The sequence below is a fragment of the Python bivittatus genome, unplaced genomic scaffold (assembly GCF_059951505.1).
Source record: "Python bivittatus isolate LINGU-HERP-01145 unplaced genomic scaffold, Pbiv_v1 ctg000030_np1212, whole genome shotgun sequence".
Taxonomy (NCBI): Eukaryota; Metazoa; Chordata; class Lepidosauria; order Squamata; family Pythonidae; genus Python; species Python bivittatus.
Window position 1 is genome coordinate 3,470,946 of NW_028277031.1, and position 22,587 is coordinate 3,493,532.

At 49.2% G+C, this 22,587-nt stretch overlaps 1 protein-coding gene across 1 annotated transcript in view; it reads right to left on the reverse strand.

The window, feature by feature from the left end:
* Positions 1-13,591: 13,591 nt before the first annotated feature.
* LOC103056519 (lipase maturation factor 1-like) overlaps positions 13,592-22,587 on the reverse strand; it is a 116,453-nt gene continuing 107,457 nt past the window's right edge. Inside the window, exons 6-8 of the mRNA XM_088152774.1 lie at positions 22,210-22,393; positions 17,896-18,008; positions 13,592-13,859 (exon numbers count right to left, since the gene is read on the reverse strand). Of these exons, the coding sequence (XP_088008900.1) occupies positions 13,685-13,859; positions 17,896-18,008; positions 22,210-22,393 (472 nt within the window). The 3' untranslated portion in view covers positions 13,592-13,684. The remainder of the gene's footprint in view (positions 13,860-17,895; positions 18,009-22,209; positions 22,394-22,587) is intronic.

Consider the following 22,587-nt stretch of genomic DNA (forward strand, 5'->3'; position numbering starts at 1 on the left):
TCCTTGACGGATGGTTTCTTTTGGATAAGATTGTTGTTTTTAAAGGACCTTCTCTATTTCTGAATATTTCTTTTATCCTCCTTGAACGTCGTGGCATCTCCTTGCTTTTCAACAGCCTTATTTCTGCACTCAGGGTGACAAGAGAAGAATGTTCACCGTTATGGGGGCTTTCTGGTACAAGCCAGAAGGCGGTGGAATCAAGAAGGTCCTAATTGTGTTATCTGTTCAGCAATAAATAACTTCGCCCCGGGCATGCCAGGGCTAGGAGAGGCAGCTGGAAATCCCATCTTAAAAAAAAAATCCACCGCGAGGGCAGGGCAGATGGTGCCTCTCCCCACGGGCCCTGCAGCTGTGCGTTGTTATGGCTCTTCTGTGCTCCGGCGGCAGCCGAGGATGGGGATGGCGGGGGGAGTGTGGCGGGGGGAAGGAAGGGCTCTGCTGGGCTCCTTTGGGTGGGTGGGCAGGTTAGGAAGGGAGAAGCAAAAGATGGGAAAGGGAACAGCCAGGATAAAGGCTGCCGAACAGCAAACGTCCCTGCCAGAATTCCCGAATGTATTTTCCCTTCAGGACGTCTCTTCTTCTGTGTCTTTTCTGCACAGACCAAACATCCATGGTGGCAGGAGAGACAGATGAGGGTCCATAATAAAGTCCCAAATAGCAGGGGGAGCAAAAATCCAACAAACCTCATCACAAGAACGAGTCTTCAAGCAGCTCCGGATTGTAAACATGCTGTGTTGAGTCATTTTGCCACAAAGGCTCTGCAAAGAGGTCCTTCTGGGCATCCCTGAGGTCCTCACATGGGGCCCTGGACTGGCAGCTGCCTTTGTGAGGAGTTAGTGGCAGCCCCAGATCTGCCCCATCCCTGGATGATGTTGCCCGTGCCATCCAAGCCCCACATCCAATTCTTCCTTTTCTTTCCTTTTTAGTTTTAAGAAGTTCAAGGAGTTGCTTCAAGGGTAGGAAAACGTCAGTTTTGCATTAGCCAGTTAGAACTGTTGTCCCACCCCAAGCTTTTAAATTGTCCATGATTTTATGCATATGAGAAAGAGAACAGAGTTTCTGCGATGCCATGTGTCATGCTGGCTTGTTTTGGGTGCAAGTTTTTTCACATCTTATTTTCTTCTGAAAGATGCATTTGTTTTTGTAGATACTTTTATACTTTTGAATTAGGTGTGTCACTTCCTTGGAGAAGACTCCTGAGAAGACCATGGACAGCCAAGAAAACAAGCCGATGGATCATCGAACAAATCAACCCAGAGTTCTCACTTGAGGCACCAATGACCAGGCTCAGATTGTCCTACTCTGGACACATGATGCAAAGACCCAGCTCTCTGGAGAAGGCTCTGATGCTGGGAAAGGTGGAAGGAAAGAGAAGAAGAGGATGATCACCAGCAAGGGGGATGGGCTCAGTTACAGCAGCAATGGGGCCACCATTGGAAGACCTGAAGGACCAGCTTAGGGATAGATGGTCATGGAGAAAATCTATTTGTATGGTTGCTTGATGGCACATAATCAATCAATCAATCAATCAATCAACTCACTTCCCTGAGTTTGGAATTAACATAACAAAGAGATTGTTCTTCCAAGCCTTGGAGGACATTCGCTTTCTCTCAGTTATGCAGGTGTGCAAGGAGCCATCCTTTTCCGTATTTGAATATTGCACTGTTAGCCACTGAAATTGGACTGCATAGTTTATGCTTGATTTCCTTTGTTTTCTTCCATATTGCAAAGTGAATTGATTTAACTATTCAGTGAATCGTTATAGAGACATGTTGTTTAGTACCTGTTGGATCTCCCCCTGCTTCCATTTAATGTTTTCTCCCCATTCCCTAAACAGACTATGGAAAGAAGATGGAGAAAACGTACCGGCTGTGTTTGTACCACATCTTTTGGCGATCTGGTGAGGTGAAGGCAGCCAGAACTCACCTTCCTGGGGAGCCTATTGCTCCATAAATTCACTCTGTATTTTTCTCATACATCAGTGCATCTTCCTTGGATCGGTATGCAGTAATAAAGCACTGTATTTACTGATGCAGCATTTCATTTATATGAAAATAAGAATCTGGTTTGGTCCCTCCCAGGGTGTAATTGTCTGCTAAGCCAGCGGGCATCAAAGCGGCCTCAGGTGAGGTCGGAGGCCCTCGGGTCACGTTGCTGCTGGCATCATCAGAAAGTATTTCTCAAGGGCGCGGGAAAGGAAACCCTTCTGACCTTGGGGGAAAGTCACGGCAGCAGAGGGACTGCTCTTCCGATCCGAGTTGCTGCAATTCTTCTGAATTGTTTTTGGGGCAAATTGGCTGTGAGTCTCACAAGGGGTAGGTTAGGCTGAGAGAGACGAGACTCACCTTTCTCATCCCTGAGCTGAGAGCAGAAGCTGGCATTCCTGAGAGAATCCCAAACCCCAGAGTTTGTTTTAACCCCATGATACTGAAGAAATTACACTTGCTTGGATTTGCTCAACAAATTCATACCCAAAGTTACGAATCAGGGTTTCCAAATCCAGTTCATGAGACCCCCGAAGCCCCTGATGCTTCTGCCTGGAGTGACCCCCATATGAGAGAAGGTGGCAGACAAAGGACTCCCTGGCAATCTTTCTGGGCTCAAGAATGCATCTTCCTCATCCTCTTCCTCATCTAAGGAAGCCCCCCACCCACCCAAGCCCAAGCTGATTGTCCTTCAGTGTCCCTGGAGGTAATACAGCTTCCTCCAGGCAAAATCATTTCTACCCAGTCCCTCCTGCCCTGCTGCCCTCACTCGTGGGCAGGGTGGTGGGTCCTGCTGCTGCTGTGGGAGGGGGACAAGCAGGGCAGGGGACTGTGACTCTTCCCCAACTCCCTGTGTGGATCCCTGGCCAGGCCATCCCCGCCTTGACCACCACTCTTGTGGAAGGGCACGGCAGGTGGAAGGGGATTCTGGTAGGGGCGGAGCTACAATTGCACGGGGGGGGGGCACCACTTGGCTTTTTTGACCTCCTCCTAATGGACACCCCTGGGCAGCAGGGTGATGTAACCCTGTATTGCAGGGTTCCTCAACCTTGGCGACTTGAAGATGTGTGGACTTCAACTCCCAGAATTCCCCAGCCAGCCAGTGCTTAACGTACACTTAACCATGCTGGCTGGGGAATTTTAGGAGTTGAAGTCCACACATCTTCAAGTCGCCAAGGTTGAGGAACCCTGCTGTATTGGATGGGGACCAAGACGCTGGTGGGAGGGAGGAACCTCATTTTTTGAAAAACGCCAAGGCCACCTCTGAAGCCTGGAGGTGGGCTAGGCCGTCTGTTCGTACCCCCACCCTTCCAGTTGAAATGTCAGGTGGGAAGAATCCTACATTTTAAAAATATAAAGTATTTTGATGTGCAACTCTTTTTTTTCTTTCTTGGATTCCACGTAGCAAAAATCCCCCAGTACAAAGGGATCGGGGAGACGCCCAGCCTAAGTGTTCCTTCACCTCAGCAATGGCCCAAAATGGCCGGATTCAGGAGTCTTTTAGCCAATAGAGGTGAGCCACAGTCTTTGAGCCAGTCACATCCTGGTGAGGTATTATCAGCCCTTCGAGGGAGGCCAGGTCGAGAAAAGACGCCACCAGGAATTCCAGGTGTGCTGTCTCATTGTTGCGGGGTCTATGATCAGGAACTGGAAGCCCCAACCTGTCCTGTGCCTGACGGCCTGATCCGTATGTTTGTATTTTTTTTCCTCCCCCCCCCCCGCAGAACTCCCCCCTTGCAGAGGGAGAGATCGCTTAGAGGAGGCGTCTCTTCCAAAGCCGCGTCTCTTCGCAGCGCAGCGCAGCGCAGCGCTCCCCTTGCAGGTGCCAGCCGCGGGTTACCGAGCGCAGCTCTGCGGACTCAATCAGTTGATCAGCCCCTGGGCGGCTCGCGCTGCTCCCCGAAGCTGGCCAGACCCCGCTCCGCTTCGCCCCGGAGCCCTCCTGCTGCCCCCCGGGCGGCCGGGGGGCTAAGCGGGCCGCCGGCGCGGAGGCGTCCCGCGCAAGGAGCGTCCCCGCTGGGCGCCTGCTCGGCTCTCGGCATCGCTGCCTCTCCGGCGCTGCTTCCCTCGCCGGTTATCCCGGGGCCGAGGGGAGGGTCCCAAAGGGCGGGGGTGGGGTGGGGTGGGGGCTATCCGATTTACCCCCTTTCCCAGCCCCCTCGGGAGTCGAGGTCCGGGGCCCTTCCCCGCCCTCCGGGCTCACCCGGGTGCTGGGGGTCTACCCTTCTGACGCTGTAAGTATGTTCAGGGGCCATTTCTTAATAAGCCCTTTTCGGGATTTATGATCATCCCGGCGTCTCCCTTAGCGCTCTCCTTCTTTGGCATCTGCCCTGCAAATTCTAAATGAAGCCTTGACACGCAGATTAACAGCAACTAAGTATGTTCAGGGGCCATTTCTTAATAAGCCCTTTTCAAGATTTACGGGGCTGTTCCCAGTCTCCTTCTCATGCTTTCTGCTTTCCCAGGACGAAGCAACCAGGGAGTCCTTGGGGTTCTCTGAGCCTGGTGGTTTTCTTGCAAACGTTTCATTACCTGGCTAGATAACATCTTCAGCGCTTTACCTAGCCGGGTAATGAAACGTTTGCAAGAAAAGAACCAAGCTCAGAGAACCCCAAGGACTCCACAGTTCAGCCCTGAGCTACACATATTCGCTTCTATTGGTACTAAACAGCCATTTCCCTCTCCAGCCGCCGCCTCAAGCCCAGAGCCAAATCTCCAACTGGCCCATCCATCGGTGTCTGACGTTTGATCTCTTTCTCCTTGCAGGTTGTGTATGTGTGGGACTCCTTGCTTCTTCCATAGCGTTGTAGATGAGAAAGGCCACGACCCCCAGATCAGCGCGATCCTCCTGGGAAGCAGAAGCCGTGCTGGATTTCAGAGAGGCCAGGGCTGGCTCAGGCTCCCCTCTACACAATGAGTAACCTGGCAGCTCAGTTTGCTTGCATTTGGCGGAGGGAAAAATATTAAGTCAGATAAACTTGACTTAACACATCTATTTTGCATTAAACAAAACTTTCTGAACCATGAAAACCAGGCTTTTAGAAAGTTTTTAAAAAGGTTGTTGGTGATGCCACATTACTGGTTATGCCCAGCAGGCCCCTGGGTCCCCTCCCCAAATAAAAGACGGGTGTAGAAGGTGCAACCCTCCAACAGGGAGAAAAGTTCCTTCCTGACATAGATTCATTCTGAGAAGGAGCACAACGCCATGGAGAAGAACCAGGTTTATTGCAACAATCTTGGCTGCCTGCTTTACAAGAATGAGGGACCCTGAGCAATGGGAAAGCAAAGACTTTTATGGAAGTTGAGGGCTACAGGGTGGGAAATCCTAGGGATCTGATCGGCTGGCCAGTTTGGGGAAGCTGGGCAGGTCCTTGTTGGCGCACCTGGGGTCAGTTCTGTTGGTAGACAAAGCAGGCCTTTTGGGAGGGCAGCAGAACTGGGAACCCCCTTGGGAAGGGGCTGGAGGGTTGAGACAAGAGGGAGGTGTCCTGGAGGGAGGATGGGTGGTGGGGCTTCTCGGCTGGTTCCCATGTCGCAGCTCCCTTGTTAGGGCTGCCCTCCGGCGTTCTGGTGCACAAGTGAGCTTCTGCGCTTTGGTTCAGGGGGGCTTTCAGCGGCCTTGTCTGGGGCAGGGAGGGCCAGCTGGGGTCTGAGAGGCTTAGAGGAGGGGAGCAGCTAGGGTTGGCCTGGGTCATATTTAAAAGACCGGGAGGAAAAAGGTGAAACCTCCATTTTGTTTGCTAGGGTTATTTTCCCCACTACATCTCATACTAAGTGAAGAAAAACCTGATCTGTATTAAATAAGGAGCTGAGCAGGAAGATTCAGTAGGGAGAACATTACAAAGCCAAAAAGCTACTTAAGGCAAGGCTTCAGCTGGAGGTGCCTTTACTAGTGGGAGGAAAAGGTCCTCATCTCTAACAGCCAGAGGAAAACCAGGTCTTTCCTCAAAGCCCCAAATAGCCTTCCTTCTCCTGTCAAGCCCAGATATTTGCATTTTGCCCTCTATGAATTGTGCTAAAAGTGGGCTGGGATAAAAACAGAGGGCTTGGAATGAATCTTCCCTCAGAAAATTGATAGTGCTGCCCTCCTGAAAGTGAAGAAAATACCTGATTCCCCCTCCCCGCCCCAGATTTTAGAGTCACAGTAATGCAATGTGGGTGGTTGGAAATTTGTGGGCGTCTTCTTAGTGGTGTGTCTTTGTGTGTGTGGATGGATGGATGGATGATAGATGTAGATATTCCTTTTTTATTTGGTCTGGTCTTTAACGAAGCAGATGCCTTGATCTTCGTGATGTTTTCAAGGCAGGGCTCAGCCTTTGTTACTGGGCGTTGATGGAACTTCTTACTACTCCCTTTCACTTGACAGACTCTGTTCAAATCTTGGCTCAGGGTCCTGCTGGTCTCTTAGTTACAGATCATACCAGTGGCTTTCCCACGCATGTGGGCCTGAGTCATCTTCTGCAATATCCGTGCTTATCTCTTGTCAAAACAACCACAGCCATCCCCGTACACAGACTGAACACACCAACTTCCATCTTACTCCATTTCATCCAGAACCGGGTCCTGCTTCCTTTCTCTCCTCGCCAGTTCCTGACATCTTTTCTGCTAAACAACCTGCCCTTTCCTACAGGTTGTGTTCACACAACACGTTTAGCCTGGTCAAGGTCAGATCCAGTGACTGCATTTGCAAAATATGGTTTTGGTTAGTTCTATACTGAGAGCGCGGGGCTTAAAGCCCAGACATTTGGGTGATTTAGAATTTGGTGCATTGGGTGAACCCAGAAAGGGGTCATTTAGCAGCCAGGTTACGCTTGTTGTAAAATTGCAGAAACACACCAGCTGGGCAGAGGGCATGCTGTCCTTCAACCACAGGATGGGAGTTTGGAAGGAGACAAACCACCCTGTTGAGTTTACAAGAGGGAAGGAAGAGCCATGTTTGCACGGCCCTCGCACCAGTGAGAGAAATTGGTCTTTGTCTCGAAGACTTCCGGCTTTCATCCAGACTTGCAGTTTCTTCTCTACCGTTCAACCCCGGCTCCTCAGCTCCCGGGCCGGGAAAGCAAAGAGGAGGGTGGAAGCCTGTGGTCTATCTGCACCAGGTGCAAATTTCCTCAGTTTTCACGAAGCTAATCGGTTTTGCAGGAGTGGCTTTGAACAGAAAGGCTCTGAGGCCCTGCAGAGTGTGGATTTTCATGCACAGGTCACCTCCCTGCCCCCCCCCCAATTGCTTAAATTGATCTTATTTATTTATTATTTGGAACCATCCTGCTTGAATTGCATGGCTATGGATGGGATCAGACAGACCAGAATCATACAGTCGTACCTGTAGAGTTCAAGGTGTGTGTGTGTGTGTGTAGAGCCTAAACAAAAGAGGCTGGCAACTGGCACTCACATGTAGAAACTGGCCCAATAAACCTGGTTTACCTGAAGCCTGTTGAATTTGGGAAAATGAAGGGATGTTGAGGAGATTGTTTGATCCCAGTGCAAATACTGTGGAAATGTTCCTCTACTGGTAGGCAGAGAAAGCGAGTGGATGATGACAGGGCAGGACCAGAACGGATGGGCTAAAACTACGAGGAAGCAAGTTCAGGTTAGACACCAGGAGGAGCTTCCTGACTGCACAAGCTGTTGGCCAGTGAAACAGTTTGCCACGTGATATCACACCTTTGTTGGAGGTCTTGAAACAAAGGCTGGGTGGTGTTATAGTCAGGGCTGCCCTGAGTAGGAGGTTGGCTAATGTCCTTCCAACCCTATGATTTCTCTTAATTCCTCCAGCTAGCTTCCAAATTAGGGTTTTCCCCAAGGGGCAACAGCACTGCCATTGGAAATGCGCCCTGGTTGGGGGGTGTTTCCTCCTGTTCATTCCCCTTGAGCAATAAGGGAAGGGTGGGGACCCAGGGAGGCTGCCAACAGCTGGATGGAGGGGACGTTCCTGCAGCCAAAGACGGACACTGTGAGTCTCTTAGAGCAGTGTTCCTCAACCTTGGCCACTTTAAGATATGTGGACTTCAACTCCCAGAATTCCCCAGCCAGCCATGCTGGCTGGGGAATTCTGGGAGTTGAAGTCCACATATCTTAAAGTGGCCAAGGTTGAGGAACAGTGTCTTAGAGTCTTGATGACTGAAGCAACATCAAAGGATCCATCAGAACGAAATAACGTTTCACACCCAGCTCCATCAGGAACTCGGTGCAAGCAAGCGTGCACGGCTTCAGCTAGGACAAACTGGCCAACTTTCTCTTCTCCGTTGAAGAAATGTAAAAGATATTTTTCTTTTGTCAGACTGAATTAAAACGAATGGGCGGGGGGCGGGGGGAGGGAGCAGCAGAATTTCCCCCTATCCCTAGTTCCACCCACCCCATGTGTTAATTTATCCCCTGTGGGTTTGGTTGATTCTGGTTTGAAATCCTATCTAGAACAAGCTCATCGAACCCAGAGAGAAGCAAGTTCTGCTTGTGTCTCCCAGCACCCTAAGGTCCTCAGCAGGTCTGGGGTCTGGTGGCATCAGCATGAGGCTGATACTTAATTAGACACCTTGTCTCTGGCCCCAGGGGATGCTGTCAATGTCCCCACCCAGTGTCTTGAGGTTATTTGGGTCTGGATGGGGAGGACCTGGTCAGATCAAGGGTCTGAGCCCCCTGGATCTGGGGATTTTTCCTTTTTGGCCTTGGATGGGGCTGTATAAACATAGAAGCATGCACACACACAAACCAGCCTGGCCTTAATCACACAAATACTAAAGAGGCTTGTTGTTTCCAAAAGGTCTGCCCTCGTGAATCAGCTTGTCTTTAAAACTTGTTTTCGCCCCAGCTGTGTATCAGAGACGTTGTGTTGAAACAAAGACATTTCGGACCACCAGGAAGGTCCCTTTGGAAGGTCGAAGAGGGTCTTTCAACTCCCCAGTTGAAATTCTGCCCTGGCCCTCCAGAGCAGCAACTCTGGGGTTGATGTGGCCGAGAGGAAGGAGGGCAGGGCTCCCCTCCCAAGGCCCAGTCGGCGATGGAGCGCATTGGATGAAGCCAGAACTGCTGCCTTTTGCATCGGATACAGATCCTGGGTTAATGCGCTGGCATAAACTCACACAGAAAGGTGAGCTCAGGTCAAGGAGTAGGAAAACACACCTGCTCAATCTGGGCCAGGCTGCTGGCAGATTTGTCCCCTCTCCCTCCAGATGAAACCCGGCACGTGAGACTCCCCTCCCCTCCACACCCTCCTGGTAACCGCTCAGGAGGCTGCTCCGCTCTGAAGCTGTCTGGTTCTCCGAGCCAGGCGGGTTTGCTGTGACGCCGCCTCCATTATGGTTAGGTAGAAGCATCTCCCGTGGGGCTGGTGGCAAGGCCTCCACGGTGGGGCTTGGAGATGCAGCAACCGCTTCCAGAGGCAGCAGGAAATATGCTTCCTGCCCAGTTCCTGCATCAGAGTGAGCCATCATCAAGGGTGGGGGCACCGTGCAGAATGCAAATGCCACCTCCCCAAACATTCATCCCCAGCTGAGGTGCCCTCTGGGGCAGGAAAACCAAATTCAGCTACCAAGTAGATCTAGAATCATTTTGGAGCACCTCTGTTGACAGAATCTCTTTTCCAGATGTATGTGCTAGATTCACACACACACACACACCCCAGATAGGACCCAGCACAATTGAAAACATTTATCAAACAGCCCAGATGGAAAGGCGTTTCGTTTGACTATACCTGCTGGAAAGACCCCATTTTGGGGTGACATGATATGGAAATGGCTCTACGCCTCAAACATTGAAATAGCAATGCGGAATCAAACAAAAGGCCCATTTAAGTTTAGTGTAAAAAAAAACCCCTCCCAAACAGGTGTATAAAAGAGACTGTCACTTCAAATGTGTTTTGTTGTGACTTTAATTCTACTCTTGAACTCGGAAGTTGTATGGATTAGAAGTCATGGCCAATTAATTCCCATCCGCTCTTCTTCATTCCTGTAGATAGAATTTCCTAGCACTGAAGAAATGACAAGTAGTTTTAACCAGACATCTCACAGAGCTGGGCTCCTAACTTGTTTAATTAAGGTGTATTAATCAGAGGGACATGTTATTAGAGAAGAACGTTCCATTTTTTTCAAATGAAATGGGGATTTTTCTGGATATGAAGATTTTAAGTGGGGTTGGATCTTGTGTTCTGATAGTTCCTTTGTAAGGAGAACCAAATACCCGATTAAACCTAAAAATACACAATAGGCAGAATTTACACAGTCCTTTGGACACGTTCCTTCTAAGTCTGATCGCTGGCTGACAGTAAATGAAAAGCAGAGGATTTTTTAAAAAGGCGTTTTCTTGAATTTGAACTCTGATCAATAAGGGTGTATTTCAACGCTGTTTGTTCTCGGACGAAAGAACAAAGCAGGATCACACGGATTAAAAAAAAAACAAGGCTTTTTTTGGCTTGTCTTAAGTTTCCCAAGAATCAGGCTTTTACTGTGTTCAGATATAAGCACGTACCAAATAAAAATACTAAAAAATCCCCAGTGGGGGTGGGCAAAACTTGCCCACGCCAAGCACTAATTGGTCAACCAGCAGCCCTCGACCGGATTTCAGGCGCCTTTTGCGAGGGATTGATTCAGGACTTCGGTAGGGGCTGCTCTGCTTCCCCAGAGCCCACGCTCGGGAAGGAGGGGAAGGGGGCCAGAGGGAAAAAGGAGGAGGAGGAGGAGGAGGAGGAGGAGGAGGAGGAGGAGGGGGAGGGGAGGGGAGGGGAGGGGAGGGGGAGGGGAGGGGGAAAGGAAAGGAAAGGAAAGGAAAGGAAAGGAAAGGAAAGGAAAGAGGGAAGAGGGAAGAGGGAAGAGGGAAGAGGGAAGAGGGAAGAGGGAAGAGGGAAAAGGAAAGAGGAAAGAGGAAAGAGGGAAGGGAAGGGAAGGGAAGGGAAGGGAAGGGAAGGGAAGGGAAGGGAAGGGAAGGGAAGGGAAGGGAAGGAAAAAGGAAAAAGGAAAGGAAAAGGAAAGGAAAGAGGAAAGGGAAGGAAAGAAAAGGAAAGGAAAAAGGAAAGGAGAGGAAAGAGGGAAGGGAAGGGATGGGAAGGAAAAAGGAAAGGAAAGAGGAAAGAGGGAAGAGGAAAGGGAAGGGAAGGGAAGGAAAAAGGAAAGAGGAAAGAGGAAAGGGAAGGGAAGCAAAGGAAAGGAAAGGAAAAAGGAAAGGAAAGAGGAAAGAGGAAAGAGGGAAGAGGGAAGGGAAGGGAAGGAAGGGAAGGAAAAAGGAAAGAGGAAAGGAAACAGGAAAGGGAAGGGAAGGGAAGGAAAAAGGAAAGGAAAGGAAAGGAAAGGAAAGGAAAGGAAAGGAAAGGAAAGGAAAGGAAAGGAAAGGAAAGGAAAGGGAAGAGGGAAGAGGGAAGAGGGAAGAGGGAAGAGGGAAAAGGAAAGAGGAAAGAGGAAAGAGGGAAGGGAAGGGAAGGGAAGGGAAGGGAAGGGAAGGGAAGGGAAGGGAAGGAAAAAGGAAAAAGGAAAAAGGAAAAAGGAAAGGAAAGAGGAAAGGGAAGGAAAGAAAAGGAAAGGAAAAAGGAAAGGAGAGGAAAGAGGGAAGGGAAGGGATGGGAAGGAAAAAAGGAAAGGAAAGAGGGAAGAGGAAAGGGAAGGGAAGGGAAGGAAAAAGGAAAGAGGAAAGAGGAAAGGGAAGGGAAGCAAAGGAAAGGAAAGGAAAGGAAAGGAAAGAGGAAAGAGGAAAGAGGGAAGAGGGAAGAGGGAAGGGAAGGGAAGGAAGGGAAGGAAAAAGGAAAGAGGAAAGGAAACAGGAAAGGGAAGGGAAGGGAAGGAAAAAGGAAAGGAAAGGAAAGGAAAGGAAAGGAAAGGAAAGGAAAGGAAAGGAAAGGGAAGAGGGAAGAGGGAAGAGGGAAGAGGGAAGAGGGAAAAGGAAAGAGGAAAGAGGAAAGAGGGAAGGGAAGGGAAGGAAGGGAAGGGAAGGGAAGGGAAGGGAAGGGAAGGAAAAAGGAAAAGGAAAAAGGAAAGGAAAAGGAAAGGAAAGAGGAAAGGGAAGGAAAGAAAAGGAAAGGAAAAAGGAAAGGAGAGGAAAGAGGGAAGGGAAGGGATGGGAAGGAAAAAGGAAAGGAAAGAGGGAAGAGGAAAGGGAAGGGAAGGGAAGGAAAAAGGAAAGAGGAAAGAGGAAAGGGAAGGGAAGCAAAGGAAAGGAAAGGAAAAAGGAAAGGAAAGAGGAAAGAGGAAAGAGGGAAGAGGGAAGAGGGAAGGGAAGGGAAGGAAGGGAAGGAAAAAGGAAAGAGGAAAGGAAACAGGAAAGGGAAGGGAAGGGAAGGAAAAAGGAAAGGAAAGGAAAGGAAAGGAAAGGAAAGGAAAGGAAAGGAAAGGAAAGGAAAGGAAAGGGAAGAGGGAAGAGGGAAGAGGGAAGAAGCGAAGCGAAGCGAAGCGAATGAAATGAAATGAAATGAAAGGAAAGGAAAGGAAAGGAAAGGAAAGGAAAGGAAAGGAAAGGAAAGGAAAGGAAAGGAAAGGAAAGGAAGCATTCTCACCCTCCTAGTTACTGGGCTACTGACGCTGTCATAGTATCCAACTCACCACTAGGGGGCGCCCAGGGACTGGAAAATGCATTTAAAGCTACTGTATTTAACTGCTTTCGTCGCCGAGTGCAAATTAGCCCGCCCCAAACTCCTGAGTTGAGCAACATCTCACAAGCCCTTGGTGCGTTCCCATGACATCCCATGAGGTTTTACCCTTTCTGCATTTCCACAATTGTAATTTTGTATCTGGGACTTCGCCGACGGGGCCTAAAGGATCACCGACCTGTTTAAGCTGACTTGAGGTGGAAATCAGCGGATGCTTTTCTTACTTCGTGCCTTTTCACACTTTAGGCTTGCTGGAAAATCAAGGTCATCGTGTCCCGACAGCCTCTGGGATCCCTGGGTCCACGCTTTTGCAACCTGGTCGCTTCCAAGGTCGTGGGAGGGGGGACACCCACCCTTCCCAAAGTTGGTGCGTTGAGAAAAATAAGTTGTTGGGACTTGGACAAAATTTAAGTGGCACCTCTCATATGATAACTTCTGTCTAATTACCCCACCTCTCAAATTAAACCTTCAACGGCTCTGGTTGCTGTTAATTAGATTAATGCCATCCCTTTTTTCAGAAAAACGCTGTCTCCTGAACCACCCGCGGCTCCTCACATCACAAATGCTGCCCCCCGTGCCGTTTAATTTTGTGGACGCCCAGCGCCTGTTAACACATCAAGGCACTACATTTTGTGAGTCCGCCCCTGCCTGATCTTTGGAAAGGTCCCTCCTATTAGGCCAGTGTTGTCCAAACTTGGCCACTTTAAGATGAGTGGACTTCAACTCCCAGAATTCCCCAGCCAGCCATGCTGGCTGGGGAATTCTGGGAGTTGAAGTCCACTCATCTTAAAGTGGCCAAGTTTGGACAACACTGTATTAGGCTAATCAAGAGGGTAATAAATTCTAAAACATGCTCATTGACATCGTTTGTCTTATAGGAGCCTTGCCAAGTCCTGCTCTGAGCATCTCTTTCGGCCTCCGTGCCCCCAACTCCCAAATGCAGAAAAGAAATCCCAACATTTTTAGCCCTGGTGGGCTTCGGGATGGGGGGGGCTGGTGGGTTATCCTGCTGTAGAGTCTCAGCAACAAGAAACAGAATCGACCTCATTTTTATTGTACAAATAACAAGTATACATTTGTATAAAGAAGAAGACAACGCAGGCGGGAGCTTTGGAGCCCCAGCCGTGTTTGCTCAACTCTGCTTCGGGTCAGGCCAGTTTCGAGCCTGGAAAAACGTCTTCAGCCCTTTGAGGTTGACCGGCGGGAAGTAGGGCCCGACCCTCTTCCGGATCCACCACTTCTGCAGCTGGGCGTGCTGCCCGCCTGGCCTGCTGAACTTGTACCTGTAGTGCTCTCCCCGGACCCACCTGCAAGAAAGCAGAAGCAAGGCCGTGAGAGCCAAGGGGCTGTCCCCCCCACCCCAAACACGGCAGACGGCTTCTTCTGGAGCGTGGGGTCCCAGAGAGGGGCAGGACCATCTGGGGGCCCTGCCTTTACAGGATCAGGCCTTGGAGAAGTCCCTCAGCCTGACCTGCCTCACCGGTTGCTGGGGGCAAACTGGAGATGAAGCGATGATCAGCATTATATTACAATACTTGCATTTCTCTCCTTGTATTGCTTTTGGGTTGGGGACTGATTACTGATGTGTAATTTTAATTGTGACTGTATGATTATTGTTGTGAATGGAACCCTCCATGAGTCCCTCTATTGCAGTGGGCAATAAATAAATACATACATACATACATACAATGGCAAGACTCAAAACCAACCAGCAAAAAGGTATTTATTCAATGGCAAACCACTTCTGGATTCTCACCAAAAATGGTGGACAGGATCTGCCCGTGAAATCGCCAGCTGAGCTCGACTCCAGTGCCGTTTTTACTATCCCCATTTAATCGGCCATATCATCCCCATCCTGTGGAAAGGGGACCGGGATGGAAGGACCAGGCTGGTGCCCGGCGGTTATCTTGTGATTTCGTCTTAGAAAGGGGTCTGCACAGCTCCAGGCTGCGCCCACGGGCAATTCCCCTTCATGGGTTTCCAGTTGCGTGGAAGACCCCTGGGTCTGCGGAGGGCTTGACTGTATTTTTAGTTGTCTTCCAAGAGAGGAAGAGAAAGGCCATCTTGGAAAAGGGGAGAGACAGGGGGCAAAGGGGGTCCTCAGCTTCGCACACCGTTGTGAGCCGCCTGGTTGGTGTGGGCTGATTAGGAAGGCTACGGCAGCCTCCTGAAGAAGTTAATAAAATAACCCACCCCATGAAAAGGAGGGGCATCCCCAGGGGAGGGGGCAGAAAAGACAAGATGGCAGCTGCGAGCAAGAAGCCCACCCCTTCTGACGTCCCTCCCACGATCACGTTGCTTCCGTGGACTGTGTGCCACGTCGCACAAAGGGCACATCGCTGGGCAATCCCTCCTCCTGTCTCAAGCAGAAACTCTTCGTTAGAAGCCTCTGGACTTGCAACTGCTCCAACTCAAAGTCCGGCTGAACCACGACGTTCATTCGCTCTGCCGGATGCTTGTCCCAGCGCAGGAGACGGAGGTGAGCAGGGCATCTCTTGGGTGTGTCTCAAAAAGGTGAAGAGGGCGCCCTTACTGTGCCACTGAAGCTCCATCCTGTCTACCTGGTTGTGGGTGACATTGTGACTTTTTTGACTCCTGTGGATCCCCTTGGAGGGGAGGAGGAAGGAAAGGGGCAGCCTCTGCCTCTGTGGAGGAAGGCTAAAGAAACGAGAGGGATCACTCCCCACGGACACGGCTCTCGCAGGGTCTTGAGCCCCCCGTCACAGAAGAGCAGGCTCGCCTTCTCTCTGCCGAAGCCCAAGTCTGTCTGTCTGTCTTCCAGCCTTGACGTTCCCGCGCTTCCTCCTCCTGCCCAGGAGCAGCTGCACTGCAAAGAGGCCACCAGCCGTCCGCCCGCAACGACATTGCCCAACTGCGCAAGGCTTCCGAAGAAGCAACAGCCTCGAGGCTGTCGTGGCTGGAGGCTAACCCTTCCAGACAGGTGAAAACGGCTGCAGAGGACGCAGCTGTCTCCCCCCGGAACAGATGAGATGTTTTTGGAGGGAAAACACAAGCACGCAAACTGCGGGAGTGGGAGACAAGCAAGGTGGGCAAACCGTTTGCCTCTGCAAAGGTCAGGGATTTTTTGTTGAGCGAAATGGCAACGGTAAAGGGGCTGTGCCTAGAAAGGCCCTCCCTCCGACACGCCACCCTCATTGGCGAGACAGAGCAAGCGGCACGGGGCAGGTCGTATCTGGAGACACGGGCTGTGTTCACACCACACGCTAAACCCTAAACGAGGTCGTTTCTCTTTTTGGTGCCTTCGAGTCAGTCTTGGACAAGTCCCTGCAATTTTCTGGGCAGGATTTCAGAAGTGGTTTGCCATTGCCTGCTTCCTAGGGCTGAGAGAGAGTGACTGGCCCAAGGTCACCCAGCTGGCTTTGTGTCTAAGTTGGACTAGAACTCAGGGCCTCCCAGTTTCTAGCCTGATGCCTTAATTGCTCAGCCAAACTGAGAGTTAGCAAAGCCCAGGGTTGTGTTGTGCTCAATAATCCATATCGTGCTATGAAGCCATAGTGGCCTTCACACAACATGCTAAGAAAATGGTGGCCTCCCATAACCATGAGCTATTAAGCTGCCCTTTTTCTGGTTTAGCATATTGTGTAAACTCAGCTTTTGGACCTTTCCAGACCACCAGCTCTTGGGGCGAAGATGATCTCAAGCTTTCCTAATAATAATGTTCCACACATTGTGTTAAGCCACCATCTGCTTTAAACCTGATTTGCTGATCAAGCCAAATGATAAAGAATTCATTGTTACATGTTTTCCCTCCTTCTTGCCTTGTACTTTTATGAACTGCAAGGAATCTGCAAATGATCGACATCCTCCATTACACACTGTACACAGCTGCAACGGCAAAGAGTAAGCCAAACAACAAACTAGGGTTTGAAGCAATAGCCAATTCCCCAGAAGTGTCTATGGATTATTCGTTGACTTCTTTTGCAAGGTCAAGCCAAAAACCAGTGACCGCAACACAGCAAAACGCAACGTGTGAGCACAGGCGAGGTGTCTCCAGCCTGCCAACCTGGTTGCTACCACCAGTTGTGTGGGAGAAGTCCCAATGATGCACATGATGTAATTTGCATCCCTTGGATGATAATGTCAAGAGGCGTGCGATGTCCCTTGCCCTTTTCGTGTAGCTGCCCCAAGGCTATCCTGATGACATGAAGCTGAAGAGCCATGCTCTCTTCAGCTGACCCTGGAGCATGCAGAAGGCCAGAGTGGGCAAGTGTCCACGCCGCGGCCTTGAGTTCTAGGTGTTGCACCAATGGGGCTGGAGGACTTGTGAACTAGGGATTCCTCCTTCCTCTCTTACTCAAGAGCATCTTCTCAGACTGTCTCTGGATCTCAGGCAGCAGAGAGGCTTCTCCGTCCTTTGCTCCCTCTCTAGAGGGACGCTGGGATCAACGTGGGCACTTTCTGCATGCAAAGTTACTAAACTACAGGCCCAGTCATCTTAACCGCATCCCAACAAAAGGGACACGGAAGACATCTAGGAAAAGGTCTCTCTTAGACAATTCCTTCAGGGCCTGGGAACACTGCAGACCCAATTTGGCAACAGTGGGGTGAGAAGCCAGCCTGGATATTTTTTCTAATTGAAATTTAATTGTGCTTTCCCACTTGAGCAAAACCTTCTGCAACCATGTGGCGAAATCACGTCTTAATTCCCGTAGCCCAAACCACCCGTCTTTCAAGATTTACGAGGACGAAATGCTTTATGAACCTTGAGCCAGGCCTAATATTTTGCGCCCGGATGTTTTGCAAATATCCCTTTGCCTGAAGTCAAGTTTCACACTCAATTAAGTTACTCCCAACTCTACCATGACCTCATGCTTTAACCTTTTCTCTCTTTTTTTACAGAAGAGAGCCAGTCACCTGCTTTTCATTTTATGTTTTATTACACTTGCACAGCAGCAATAACCCACCCTAAAGTCTAATTTCACTTTTTTAAAGTGTCCAAACAATCCCGGTCAACTAAGTCTTTTTGAGATTGGCTATCAGAGAATTCCCATGAGTGAGATAAACTCCATGAAATGTCAGGCCCAGACAAGAAATGTTTGGTGAACAAATTCAGGCCTGCAAAAGCGTTCACTCCTGTGGATGTCTTCATTTTGTGTGTGCACATGTGTGTACGTGTGTCTGTGAGGGCAAGAGTAAAAGCATTCCAGCTACAGGACAATGCTCACCCCAAGATCTTACCCCACTTCGGTCGTGATTTATCCGCTGATTTATCTGGACAAGACTGGGACTGAAATGGATCAGTGTGTCAGGACGGCCACAAAGATGGACCTCACTGCCTGGCTCTCTCCCCCGGCCAGAAGATACCCCTTAAACTGGACTTACTTGGGCGGTGCCTTGCCCTCAAACGGGTTGAAGGCCAGAAGAGACAAAGTTTCCTCCTCGTTGGCCAACAGCTTTCCAGCGAAGTGAATTATCCATTCATTCTGCTCGTAGGTCTTGCAGGAAAAGAGAGCCAAGGTGGGGAAGAAAACACACATTTTTAGCAGTGATTAAATGAAGTGGATTTTAAGCAGAACATGTTAACCGGCAGCCTTTGAATAATTACAGATAAAGCAATGTATTAAAGTTGACACATGGGAAAAAAAGCCCCAAATTTTGTTTATTACGAAGTTGGAAGTATGGACTGATCAGACAGGTTAGAAACACATGTCAGCTGGAAAAAGCCTCCCTAGTTGGTGTCCCTCAGAAGCATTGAAATGTCAATTCTGGAACATAAACTGGGCTGAGAAATAATGGTGGCTTCATATCTCATGCTACACTCGAGCAAAACAGAGCTGGGATCGCTGTGTTTTGGCCAACGCAGCATTGCTATAGTGCGTTGTAGGAATCAGGTCCTCACACCGAGCCCTAATTTGGAGCACCGCGGTGATGTCGGCCACAGCCCTTGTAGTCGTTTCAGGTTCCTGTGAACCCGAGGGCCACTCAAGCGAGCAATTCAGCCAAGACAGCAACTTCTATCTTTGATGTGTATCCAGTCTCCCATCACCATGATTAAATTAAGCATGAGGGTCGAACTCAAGTCCAGCCTTGTGAGTGGCATCGGGGCACCTTCCTAACAAGTTTAGGAAGAGCAAGTTTCAAGTGTTGTTTTTGCAACAGTCTTCTGCAGGTAGATTTTCTTAAAAGCAAACAGCGGGGGGCTGTCTACGAATTCGAAGATCATCAGATTACCTGCAGGGCTGTGGTTAAAATTAAAATAAAGTTCTGAAGTGGTGGCACCTTCAGATTTCACTGAGATTTTTCTTAGAAGAATTTCAAGGACAACTTAGAAGATATTACAACCACCCTCGGACAAGACTGCAAAACCTTGACCAGGGGCTGGTGGTGTTTCCTTCCCAGATGCTGCAGGCAATTTAGCTCTCAGGACTGCAGAACCTTTGGACATTTTTGGAGACCTTCCTTGGAAGAAAATACGGATTCCCTGTGTGGCTTAAATTTTGCTTGAATTTCCTTTATGAGCCAGATTTTACTCGTTTGTGCTTTCTGACTGCTTCGTTGTTTTGGTTTTGTTTTAAGTGATTTTAATTTTGCACTAATGCTGCTGGCCTCTCCAGAGAATGCTTGCTCCTGCTTTCCAGAAACATTAGGTTTTTCTCTGTCCACTTAGACTGGATGGCTAGGAGCCCCTCCCATACCGAAAAATATGGGTTTGCTGCCCACCCGTTAACATTATCTCTGCAAAATTGATAGCCACCATCTTTTGCCATGCAGACAGGGAATCGAGGATTCAGTGCCACTGAAGGGGATCAGGGGAGAGCTGCATTTAGGGGGCAACCCCCCAGATTAGATGGTACCTAAGCTTTACCACCCAGCTTCTGGAACTCAGGTTAAATTCCAGAATGAATGGTCCAAAATCTGGGAAGTTTTGAAGAAAAGTGGGGCCTTTTAAAGGGTTTAAGTTTTTTTTTTAAAATTATTAACCTGGATAATTTTCAGTAGGACTTTTGTACCAGAAACTGCAAACAAAATCTATGTTTAAATGCCCTTGAGCTTCAGGATCATTTAGGATTGCTATATTTGTTTTGGGGAAAGGGTTAACCCTGAAATCATAAGATGGAGATTTGGGGCTTCACAGGCAACATTGGCCTATCAGTTGCTATCACGATGAAGACGTGGGTGCCCAGCTGCTCTTCAGAGCAAAAGGCAATGTTCTGAACATTGCCCCCCACCCAAACCCAAATAAGCAACCAAGCAGGATAAGAAATCTTTTGTATAACTTTTTGCCCTTCAAAAGCTCACCTTCTGCATTCCGTTTCTTAAATGGGCCAAAGCATTAAAGCTCCGGGACTTTCAGCCACTATCTGTTCGGACGACTAGCAACGTCCCTTTGCTGAAGGACACCAAAATTGGGCTTCATTAGCAGTAGTATCAGCACGCCCTTCGTATCTATCCAGCTGATATCTGTGAGCCCATTTCTCAGACATCCCCATTGGTTTCAATGTTCCAGAGAGTTTTCTATAGGGTATTTTTTCCCAACCAGTAATTTACTCCATTCAATTAAACAGAATTCGCTTTCAGAATTTATTTCCAAGGAAAAGAGGAATTCGGAGAAATTCTCATGGGTGCAGAATGTTGTTCTTGCTTATACTGAGTGACAAAATGGCCATGGGTTTGGATGTTCTGTCTTTCACCGCACATTCCTCTCTCCAGCTGTCTGTAGCCTCCCTGGTTTCCCATGCTTTCATGAAATCCTGGGGGAAACCCCTGGGGGGCTTTTTTCAGTCAAAACGCTTCTGTCACTGCTAAGGTGGCACCCTGTCCTTGAGAAATAGTTGCAGAGTATCTGCTTCACCCGGAGAAATGTGGAGAAAATTTGGTGAAGACTTTGAAAGGCTGTTTATGGCTGGAGGACTCTACTTAAAACATCCATCATAATGAGTAATTTAACTTTCCTCACTTCCTCTCAAATAAACAGTCTTAAGTCAGTACTATTCCTTACTGAAGTGCCCCTGTTAGGAAAAAAAATCCTTCTGTGCAGCTACTGGAATGGAAACTCCCAAATGGCGCTGGAACGTAACAGGATGACACGAGGAAGCCATCAGCAAGAGAGAAGACACCCCAGTCCCGCTCTACAAGACACTTTAGCTTCTGACAAGGGGGCATTCAAAGAACAGCCCCTCACCCAAGATACGAGGGTGGAATCCTGCACTAGGGGGGCATGGGTGAGTGCCCGGGGTGTTTCTTCCCCACCAGCAGAAGCTGATCCCATCGGCAGACAAGGTCACCCCCAAATCTGTCTGATGAGTCCTAATTTTGCCAGACATAACAACAGGCGTGACTGGAGGACAATGGCCCCCAAGGGTCACAGAGGTACCCAACGAAAGAGGGATTTATAGAAAGAAAGAACAAGGTGGGGAAAACCTTCAGAGCCCACCTCCTCAAATTATTGCTGTCCCCTTAAAAATAGCTGTGCTCTGGGTCACGTCAGTCCTGCCCGTCCGGCTGCCCTTCCCACGGAGATGCCCGGCAGGATGTTTTTCTCTGCAGCTCCCGTCCTGGATCTGGCCCATTTTCAAACTCAGCCTTTCTTGTGCCGACTCCTCTCCCCCCCACCCACCCCCACCCCATGGTCCTGTTCAGTTTTCGGAGAGTTTGCTGATGCACTCCTAAGCCCCTTCCATCATTGCTTTCCAACATTCTGCCAAGTTGGAAAGAATAAAAACGCAAGGTGTTATTCTATTTGGCTAATAGCGTTTTAGAAACGTTTTCTTGCAAAGTAGCAGTGTGTTATGCAAAAGGCAATTAAAAGACCTTCTGGTATAGCAATTAAGCAATGGCATTTTTTCCTCCCCAAACATGCTCTTTGGAAGTGGGTGATCCAGACGGATCCACAAGTGTATAAAACTTCCAACGTGCCAAAAATTCCGAAAGTCCTCATTTAACCATGACAGGCTTCAGGCCTCCTTGTTCTGCTTCCAGAGGAAATCTGGGCACTTGTCCCAAAAGAGGAAGTTTTTCTAGGAAGCCGCCAGCAGAAGGGAGTGTTGTGTGTCAAGCGGTGAAGAGTTCCAAAAAACAATCTGTTGCGAGACAGAGCTTTGTAGCGGCGGCACTTCCACTGTGGGCTTCTTTTTCTGGAAATGCTGGCAAGGGAAACTCCCTGGTGACGCTCAGGTGGGCATTCTTCTTCTTTTCTCACTCTGTGCTTTTACTGTGTTCTGGTCACTCACAGAATAACTGGGAACCCCCCTCACCCAAAGTGCTGCAAACTTAAAAAATTTGCTTCATTTCAAGATTCCGGGGAGGAACTTCGCAAAGCTAAAGCTGGAATATCAGAAATGGAGCAGAATTTTTTGACAGGGTGACACACAAGAAACTGTGAAAAAAGAAGTTGGGAAAAAGTCTAAATTTTGCTCATAATTCTATTGCGCTGGCCAGGTCAGTAAATGTGTGGCAGAAGGACCTGTGCTCTCACAATCTTTCTTCTGGAGCAACAGGATTTACCCTGGGTGATTCTCAGCACGGTTTGGACTGGCACCTTAAGTCTCCAAACAACATCTGTCTAGAGCAGCCGGGATAGATGGATCAGATTACGAATCTTACCACGATCCTGGAACACGATGGAGACTGTTGTCTCATCTCAGCACAGGTTACCCAAGTTAGGCCAAGAGTCGCCCTGGTTAGCGGGCTACCTACCTGGAACGCAGCAAACCACATGAGCCAGTCCAGACGGTAATGGTAGGGACTGATCAGGCAGGGCCGCCTCTTCAGGTTCCCTGGTTTGCACTTGAATTCATATTCTTCCCAAACTGCAGCAGGGTCGTTGGGGTCCGGGCTGGATGTCCCCTGGATTATAACCTCGGTTCTCTCTTTGGTTATGCTGCAAGAGATCAGGGTGAGGAGATTTTTCTGAAACTCTTGGGGATCTGACTGAATGATTTCTAGGGGCGTGTAAGTGCCACGGGAAGAAACGTTCAGGAGCCAACATTACTATTCAGTAGTCCAACTTTACAGCACAGCTTTCCTAGATAGACGAGAAAGGCTTTCTGGCCTTGGTAGATGGACTCTCAGACC